The sequence below is a fragment of the Ovis canadensis genome, chromosome 3, assembly GCF_042477335.2.
Source record: "Ovis canadensis isolate MfBH-ARS-UI-01 breed Bighorn chromosome 3, ARS-UI_OviCan_v2, whole genome shotgun sequence".
NCBI lineage: Eukaryota > Metazoa > Chordata > Mammalia > Artiodactyla > Bovidae > Ovis > Ovis canadensis.
The window spans coordinates 6,915,112-6,924,753 of NC_091247.1; the positions used below are offsets into that span (position 1 = coordinate 6,915,112).

General features: G+C 54.9%; 1 protein-coding gene across 2 annotated transcripts; it reads left to right on the forward strand.

The window, feature by feature from the left end:
- The first annotated feature begins 41 nt into the window (after positions 1-41).
- On the forward strand, positions 42-9,642 carry C3H9orf50 (chromosome 3 C9orf50 homolog). 2 transcript variants are annotated; one of them, XM_069580040.1, is made up of 7 exons: positions 42-3,183; positions 3,484-3,577; positions 3,673-3,786; positions 6,767-6,927; positions 8,621-8,786; positions 8,940-9,096; positions 9,414-9,642. In XM_069580040.1, the coding sequence occupies exons 1-7, from the start codon at positions 2,664-2,666 to the stop codon at positions 9,516-9,518; spliced, it is 1,317 nt and encodes a 438-aa protein (XP_069436141.1). In that variant the 5' UTR covers positions 42-2,663; the 3' UTR covers positions 9,519-9,642. The 2 variants fall into 2 exon arrangements, with proteins under 2 accessions (XP_069436141.1, XP_069436142.1); XM_069580041.1 differs by having other exon boundaries at positions 8,940-9,060.

Sequence of the window (9,642 nt, forward strand, 5' to 3'; positions counted from 1 at the left end):
ATCTTTCAGGGCGTGCCTAAAAATCCACCTCTACCTTTTTTTTTTTTTTCTTTCTTGTCCATGGAAGACAAAGTCCCTTCCCTGCATCTGGACTCCAAGACTTTTCCAGGTCTGGCTGGGCCACTGACTTCCAAAGCCTCTTGCATCACTGAATTCCCAAGCCTCGCACATAATAGATATTCAATAAATGTCTGCAGCATATACGGGCTGGAGGGTTTCTTAGAAATCATCTAGGTAGTCTGGTGTTCCTCATTCATTTTCTAAAAATTCACATACCCTTAGAATAAATAGAAAAAAATTTTCACCCTCCTGACTCAATATTCTAACTTCCCAAGGAAGGATGCTCTTCCATCCCTGGTTGAGGAGTCTTTGCAGAAATACATTACATTGGGATTTCCCTGGTGGTCCAGGGGTTAGGAATCTGCCTTGCAGTGCAGGCGACATGGGTTCAATCCCTGGTGGGGGAACTAAGATTCCACAAGCTAAGGAGAAAAGTGAGTCTGCGTGCCCCAGCTGAAGGGTCCATAGGTCACAACAAAAGATCGTACATCTCAACAAGAGATCTCGCTTGAGGCAATGGAGAGCCCACATGCCACAACCAAGACCTAACACAGCCAACTAACTAACTAATTTCAAAAAAAAAAAAAGAAATCCATCACATTGTCTGGGATGCCTCCTCCAGGCAGACATCTTGTAATGTGAATTCAAAGTCATCTTTTTTTCCATTTTCAAATTGTAAAATCCTATCAGGCCAGTGAAATCACTGCCCAAACTACCCTTGTTCCTCACTCAAGTTTTACAATACAAGCTTCCTCCCTGCCCCCTCCCAACCGAGAGTCACAGATGGAGCCCAACTGTCCATTCTATCATGGAGCCCTGAGAAAGGAGACTCAACCAGCATCAAACAGCATGCAGAAGCAGAGTGCAGGCTCAAAGCTGGTTCTCGAAGCTTCCAGGCCCACCGCATTCTTACTGCCCAGACTTCCGAGTTCTAACTCCAGAGCCACCCCAGCCCAAACCTGACCCATCTGAGCCTCCCAGGCCCAGAGCGGGTAACTGAACCCCCCAGCCCTTCATCCCTGCCTTGGGCCTGGTTGCCTTGGCGGGGAGCCCCACACCCCTTTGTGACTGCAGCCTTGACATCCTGAGCATGACAGCCCCGCCCTCTGCCCCGCACCCAGCCTCAGCGCCTACTTGGCCCTGAGTGCCAGGCGGGTCACAATCACTCTGGAAAGGCATGGAGGCAGCAGGGAGGGGCCAGCAGAGGGACCAGGCCGGGAAGATGGGCTCTCCCAAGGACCAGCCCACCTGTTAGGGGGCTCTAAACTCAAGGGGCCATCTCTGGCCCCACCCCTCAAAGCCCCACTAGGGTGAGTGTGACACTAGCAGTTGGTCAGTGCACGTGTGCGTGGGTGCACACTCAGTCATGTCTGACTCTTTGCGACCCCATCGACTGCAGCCTGCCAGGCTCCTCTGTCCATGGGATTCTCCTGGCAAGAATACCGGAGTGGGTTGCCGTTTTCTCCTCCAGGGGATCTTCCCGATCCAGGGGTTGAACCTGAGTCTCCTGCTTGGCAGGGGGATTCTTTACCACGGGAAGCCGGTTCAGAGCTGACAGCAGTCTGGGGAGTGGGTGTGACAGGGAGGAAGCAGGCTCAGATCCCAGTGTCAGAAGCTGGGGCAGTGGGGGGAGGGGGGTGGGTCTGGGGCTCTGTCTCCAAAGGGGAAGTTTGTTAAAAATAAGTGTCTTGACCTGACCCCAGTGAATCAGAATCTGGGGCATCTGTATTTTCAAGAAGCTCCCACCCAAGGGACTCTGAGGCTCCAGCAGGAATGGGCAACTGCAGGGCAAGCCACCCCTTTAAGCTGGTTCCAGCTTTTCCAGTTTCTACCTGAGAGCTAGTCACAGTATAGCAAGTTGAACACTCCAGGTGTCAAGTGCTTTCCACATGGCACGGTTTCATCCTCACAAAGGAGCAGGCCCTGGGTTATCCCCATTCTACAGATAAGGGCACTGAGAGCAATCAGCTGGCTTGCGCAAGGGTACAGCTAATAAGTAATGGCAGTGAAAGTCACTCAGTCCTGTCCAACTCCTTACGGACGCCATGGACTGTAAAGCCCGCCAGGCTCCTCTGTCCATGGACTTCTCCAGGCAAGAATACTGGAGTGGGTAGCCATTCCCTTCTCCAGGGGATCTTCCCAACCGAGGGATGGAACCGAGGTCTCCCCCATTGCAGGGGGATTCTTGACTGTCTGAGCCACCAGGGAAGCCCCAGTAAGTAATGGAGCTGAGACTAAATCCTAAATAATAATTTTAAAATAATCATAGCAGTTAGGCTTTGTTAAGCACGTACAAGGTGCCTGGCATTATTCTAAGCCATTTACATCTGCTGGCTCATTTAACGTCACAGCAACTTGAGAATGTGGGTACTCTCACCGTCACCGTTTCCTCAGGTGAGGAAACAGGATCGGGGCGCTCTAGCCTGAAGCCGCTTTTACTGTCTGGCGGGCCAGTGGTGGAATCCCCCGAACCACACTGCCGCGCTCTGGGCGCTATGGCCTGGGGGGTGGGCTGGTCTGCGCCCTACTGTCCACTTCCCACAGCACCCGCCCTCCGCCCCCCGCTGGCGTGAGGATGCCCTGAGCTGAGCGCACGGCCGGTCATGCCCCGGCGTCGCCCCAGCTTCTGGGCCCAGCAGGTGGCGCCCGAGGGGCTCCCCGGCGGTGGCGATCGCCGGCGCAGAGACCCGCTGCTGCCCAGGCTGCTGCGGCCGGAGCTCCGGGCAGCCTCGGGCGCGGGGGTCTTCGGGGTCTCGAGGGCCTCTGAGAGCGGCGCCGAGTGGTGGCAGGCCTCCGCGTGTGAGTCCTTGCACTCCGATCCCGGGCTGGGCTTCAGGCGCTCCCGGTCCCGCCTGCCGGTCCTGCCCACCGTGGCCCAGCGGCCGGCGAGGAGCCGGACAGGGCTGAGGTCGCTGCTGCTGCCGCCCCTGCTCTTGGCCCGCGAGTCCCCCGAATCGGCGCCCGCATGCCGCGAGCTCGGACAGCGCAAGGACTCTCGCAGGGGCTCGGCCAAGGAGACCTCCGATTCCTTGGGCTCCCTCCTAGGAGAAGTTCTCCCGGGCCGGTTCCGGCAGTTCCTGCGACAGTTAAGGGCTGAGTCTGCGGAACGGCTTCTCCCACCGAGTGAGGCCCCTACGCCTCCCCAGGGGGCGGGGCAAGGCGGGGCTGCGGCGTTTCCGGTGGTGGGGGTGGTTGGAGTGGGGGTGGTCGGGGTGGGGGTCACACCACGTGGCATAGGATTCTTGTATTAGTGAAGTAGGGTGGCAGAATCCTGACAACCACTGCTTGAGGGCGGCCCTGCCATTGTACAGATGAATAAACTGAGGCCCAAAGCCATGCAACCAGGAAGACCCTAATAAAGACTGCCCCCCAAGCGAAGGCTCATAACTCTTTCTACTTCATCCTGCCCCACCCCCACCCCAGCACCCTCAACATCTCAACATCAAAGGCATCCTGCAGCAGAGTTCAACAGAAGTCCTCCGCGGTGTTCCAGCTCCCACTTCCTCCCAGACCTTGGGTAAGCGTCAGTGACCTCTTCGTGGGGACAGGGTTGTCATCAACGCTCTGACCGTGGAGGACCCTCATATCAGGTGTGGCCTATTTGTTTTCAAGGGGCCAATCGTCCTACCTCAAGAATAGCCTTAAGAAGATTTTGCTTCATCAGATACCTGCCCTGGGGCCCTTGAGTAGAGATTACCCGCAGTTCACCACGGTCAAGGCCAATCAGTGAGTTGTGGGAGGACGGGGGTAGGGGGGTGGGGAGAAAGAACATTTCTTTCCTTCCTCTGTCTTTCCAGAATTTATCCATCTGTCCACCTGTTCATCCATCTATATGTCCATCCATGAATCAATTCTTCTCCCCACCTGTTTAAGGAGCATCCATCAACATCTATGAATCCACCCACCCATTCATTAATCAGGTCTTTGACCCACACATTCATAATTCCCTGATGAATCCATTCATATATTCATTCTCCTGTTCACCCATCCACCATTGCATACATCTGTGAACCAGGTCTTTTACAATCTATTCATGAATCTCTCCATCCATCCATCCACTCATGAATCAGGTCTCCTGTTGATTCATTAATCCATCTCTCCAGCCAGCCAGCTATTCACAAACTCCCACAATTCTGTCCACCTATTCATGAATTCAGTGATTGATCGTCTACCAATCCTTCCATCCACTTGTAAATCCAGGATACTGTCCATCACTAATCTAATCATGAAGCCAGTCTACATACCCACCTGCATAATCATTCCTCCACCCATGTATCCATACATCTACCTATCCTCCTGAGATCCGAACCTTATGCTAAGACCTTTTGCGGAATTCCCTGGCAGTCCAGCAGTTAGGACTCAATGCTTTCACTTCTGTGGCCTGGATTCTACCCCTGGTTGGGGAACTAAGGTCCTGCAAGCCGAGTGGTATGCCAAATAAAAAAGACCTTTTCACTAATTCATCCGTCAGTCCATCCACCCACCCACCCACCAACCCATTCTTTCACCCACCCTGCCATTCACTCATCCATCTCTTCCTCTGACTTTGATTCACTTTTACTGTATGTCAGTGGAGAAAGTGAAGTCGCTCAGTCGTGTCTCTTTGCGACCCCGTGGACTGTAGCCCACCAGGCTCCTCTGTCCATGGGATTCTCCAGGCAAGAATACTGGAGTGGGTTGCCATTTCCTTCTCCAGGGGATTTTCCCAACCCAGGGATTGAACTCGGGTCTCCTCCATTGCAGGCAGATGCTTTAACCTCTGAGCCACCAGGGAAGACCCAGGGAGGAAGTCAATGGAGAAGGAAATGGCAACCCACTCCAGTATTCTTGCCTGGAGAATTCCATGGACAGAGGAGCCTCGTGGGCTACAGCCCATGGGGTTACAGAGAGCCGGCCATGACTGAGTGACTGAGCACAGCACATATGTCAAATATTGGGGGAAATAAAATAAGCAGTGGAAGTAGGAAGGGCCTGGGCACTAGAACTTAGCTGGACCTGGATGCAATAGCTCTAAGGGAGGGAGAAAATAATGCAGAAGTAGTTCCCCCTGCTTAACTCTGGATGAAAGGTGAAGAGCATCGTCCTTGAGTTTAAAGACCAAGGACAGTACATACGCTAGACATCCTGGGCCCATGGCAGACATTACTAATTGAGCACAGCACTTTTCCCCCACTGAGCTTTAGAACCCTTCTTGACTCAGTGCTCCAGGAATACACCGCCTATGGATATGCACCACTGTTGCGTAACTAGGTCCCAATGCATGTAGCTGGTACTGTCTTGGTCATCTACTGGGTGCCTGACTCTTTAAGGGACTCATGAAAAGTGTCCTCTCTGTGTCCACATGGACATAAAGATGTGGTCAGATAAATGGAGACAGGTATATCCATAGGCATGTACTTAAGATCAAACATGGCATTTCTGGAAAACAGAGCCCTCAGTGGATCGAGCACACCATCCTGCAGCCTTGCTCTGGAGGCTGAAATGAGTAGCAATAAATGTAATAATCACAGATCCCCTTTACTGAGCCCAGGCCCCTGGCCAGGCTTCAAACTAGACGCCTCACATTTTATCTGATACTCTACAAACTCTTAGCACACTTCTAGGAGGGATGTTAGTGTAAAGAAGCCGCCTATCAATGCAGGTTAGACAAAAAAGATGCGAGTTTGATCCCTGTCAGGAAGATCCCCTGGAGTAGGGCACAGCAACCCACTCTAGTATTCTTGCCTGGAGAATCCCATGGACGGAGGAGCCTGGCAGGCTACAGTTCATAGGGTCACAAAGAGTCGGACACAACTGAAGCAACTTAGCATGCACTCAGACTCTTACAGGGCTTCCCAGGTGGCGCTAGTGGTAAAGAACCCGCCTCCAGTTGGGAAGATCCCCTGGAGGAGGGCATGGCAACTCACTCCAGTATTCTTGCCTGGAGAATCCCATGGACAGAGGAGCCTGGCAGACTATAGTTCATAGAGTCGCAAAAGAGTCTGACACGACTGAAGAGACTTAGCACGCACTCATGCAAACTGTTATAAGGATGTTGTTATCCTGTCCACAATACACAGTACATAACTTAAAGGGGAGATCTGCTGGTGGTCTGCCCCGTGTCACTGGACTGGGATGGTTCATAGTTGAAATTGATGACTATGAGGAACAGTTCTCAGAGATGTTTACTCTTGGCCCTGCAGACCCTGGGGGTGTGTGTGTGGGGGTGCTTTGCAGTCTTTTTCACGTCTTCCCAGCCCTGTACTGTGGGCACGATGATTCCATTTTACAGACAAAGCAACTGAGGCTCCAAGAGTTAGAATTGAAACCCAGGGACCGCCCAACTCCTGAGTTCATATCCTTCTTCTCTCTGCTGAATTGCTTGATATACAAGAGTACCCGGTCTGGAACCAGGATTCATAGCCTAGTCCCACCCCTAACTAGCTGTGCGATCTTGGACAAGTTGCAAAAAAAAAAAAAAAATCAAAAAACCCCTGTGCCTCAGTTTCCTTATCGGTAAAATGGGACTAATAATCGTGTTTCACAGGGTGGTGCGGGTTTGGTGGGCTGATGCCTGTTACGTGCTTGACCCATTGCTTTGCAGGGCAGGAAGTGTTCAGGAGGGACCTGCTCTGAAGGTCAGGATCCCAGAGAGCTCTGGTGGACATGTGTGTTGCCGGGGTGGCGTGGAGGCTGGCGGCTGAACCCCTCTCATCTCTCTCACCAGGCCCCAGGCTACACAGGCCCCGAAGCTCAAGGCTGTGCTCACCCACAGCTTCTCGGGGGAAGGCTCAGGGCGCCGCAGGCGATGTTGCCCTTTCCGAGTGCGATTCGCTGATGAGACGCTGAGGGACACAGCGCTCCGTTACTGGGAACGCAGCTGTGCCGGTGAGCAGACAGGAGGGGGAGCCCCGGGACTCTGGAAAGTTCCAGCCTGAAGCCTGGCCAGCAGAGGCTAGGCCCAGGTACTGCAAAGGCCAAGAGGCCACTGACCCCGCAGAGGAGGCCCCTGAACTGGCCTTTCCAGAAGCTCTTAGGGTGACCTTCAAGGACCGTCTGAGGTCCAGCAGAGGTGGCTCAAGGCAGATGGTGCCAGGGAGCAGCTGGGCCCAGAGAACAGGGTCTGCCCAGGCCTGGCCACCTGGAAGGATTGCTCACTTCCAAGGGTCCCCACATGCTGTATCCTCTGCCCGCCTTGGAACCCGCACCCACAGCCTGCAGACCCCGCATCTGGCCTCCAGGGGCTGGAGAAGGTGGGAACTGGGACACCCGAAGCTTTTCCCTGACCCATGAAGGCAGACCTCAGGGGCCTGGCTGGGGAGGTGTCCAGAAAGTTCTAGAGGATCACACCTCTGTGGGAGGCTGGCACTGCCTGGTCCAGCAAGGAAGCTCGGAACCGACCATCAGTCCCAGGTTTCCCGGGGGAACTGTGCTCTCGGTTCCTTGGGTGATGGATGTGGTCATATTGGTGCTGGCAGTTTCCATTGTTTCCTGAAGTGGGTGTCACAAGAGGCAAGCAGGAAGAATGCACATCCTTGCTCTAGCATGAACCCTTCCCAAGGCCCCCTCTCCCCATCTGCCTGGCCCTTTCTCTCCTCAGGATCCAGTAATCCAAAAGCCTCATCTATTTATTAAGCATCGACTGTGTGCACTTTCAGAGAACAGCTGCTCCAAAGCCTTGCTGGGGATTTTTATTTTTCAGTTGCTTAGTCATGTCCAACTGTTTGTGACTCCATGGACTGCAGCACACCAGGCTTCCCTGTCCTTCACCAACTCCCAGAGCTTGTTCAAATTAATTTCCATTGAGTCAATGATGCCATCCAACCACCTCATCCTCTGTTGCCCCCTTCTCCTCCTGCCCTCGCTGGGGGTAAAGTCCTCAAAATCCAGGACCTTGGCCAATTCAGGAGGAGCCTGGCCCAGCCCCCTCAGGATCACAGGAAGTTGGAGGTGGAAGCTGAAACTTTGCCCAGTTTTGTTTGATGGGGGAAGCCAAGACTCCAAGAGCAGATGACAAGCAGCTGAGAAGTCAGCGTCCACCCCAGCCACTTCTTGGAATCCCAGCAACGGGTGGGGTGGGGAGGAGGCTGGAGAAAGTTTCTTGAGAATGGCAGCTGGCTGGCACGGGAGACACTTCCTGGGCAGTTGCTGGGCACAGGAGCTGTGGCCATCTCCTCGGGGCACCAGAGCGGGGATTTCAGGCTTCCTGACCAGCCAGAGGGGCAGCTGTTGGGCAGGAAAGGCTCCAACCCTGTAGGATTCTCAGCATCATTGCTTGGATTCCCTGGTGGGGCCACTGGGCTTCCCATGGCGGGAAAAGGGGGCCTGTTTTGGGCTGGAGCAGGAGTGGGTGTGTGGGGAGAGGATGGGGGGCAGTGCAGAGCTTGGATAAGAAAGGCAGAAACAGTCATGTGGGATAGTTTTAAAACCAGAGTCTTCTCTGGAGGCAGCCAGAAGGTGCTGGGGAGCCTGGGGTTGCCATGGAGACAGGGCTCTGCCTGTCACAGGGAAGAGGGGGGAGGGTGGGGTACAGGTGGCTCCGCCCAGGGAAGAGATCTCACCCATGCCTCCTCTCCTTCAGCCCGGCAGGGCATCTTCGAGAACAGGATAGCCAGCCCCCAGTCGACAGCATCGGATCGGGTGTTCGGGAGTGTCGGGAGATGGCTGGAGAGCTTGCCCAAAGCCCTGTACCCGAGAGCCAAGGAGGAGACCGCGGCCAGCACCTTCAACTGGGACTTCCCTGGCCTGTGAGGCTTTGTGGAAAGGGACGGGATTCACGCGCCTCCTCCCCCTGTAAACCACCCTGTCCAGCGGTGGTCTGGGCCCTGGAGGGTCCTGCCAGCAATGTGTGGACCTGGGACTCAGGGTCCACGCAGCTCATGGGCGCCTGTCCCCCTCAGGTCCACCCTGGAGCCGAAAGGCCACCTCCCTGAGGACACTTCCATGAACAGCAGCCTGCCCTTCATCCCCAGGGCCACCGCCCAGAGGCAGCGGGGGGACCTCAAAACCATCCTGGAGCAGGTGGGCAAATCGCCCTGTTCCTGGAGCCAAAAGCTGGTGAGCACTTGCCGGCGGCCAGCCGCCTGGAGTGCCCTGCCTGGTGGGAGGGTGCCCAGTGGGGTGATTTGGTCTCTGGGTAAAGCCTCTGTATGTGCTTGCCTAAAGGGGTGGGCTTTCAGGATGGACCGCCTGGGGTCAGATTCCAGCTCCTACCCTGCTATAGGTGGGGGCTTTTTTATGTCAGTTTCTGCATCTGTAAAATGGGGCTGACAGCGGTGTCTGCCCCCTCGGGCTGCAGTGTAGAACTCCCTGGGCCCAGGAAACCCCATCTCCTGCCCAGAGGCCCCTGAAAATGGCCCTCCTTCTCTCTCTAGGAGTCCTTCCTGCCCAGCTTGGTGCTGCACACAGTCCTAAAACGAGGCCACCCTAAGGGGTACCAGCTCCTCCTGCCTTCAGCATCTCATCGCACCCAGAGGTGAATGGTCACTGGTGTTCAAGCCCAGCCGTGGACATGGGTGAGGGGTGAAGAGAGGCCTTCCCTGACCCACAAATAAAAGCACATCCCAGGTGGCTGGTATCTGCTGCCGGGTCTCACCCTGCAAA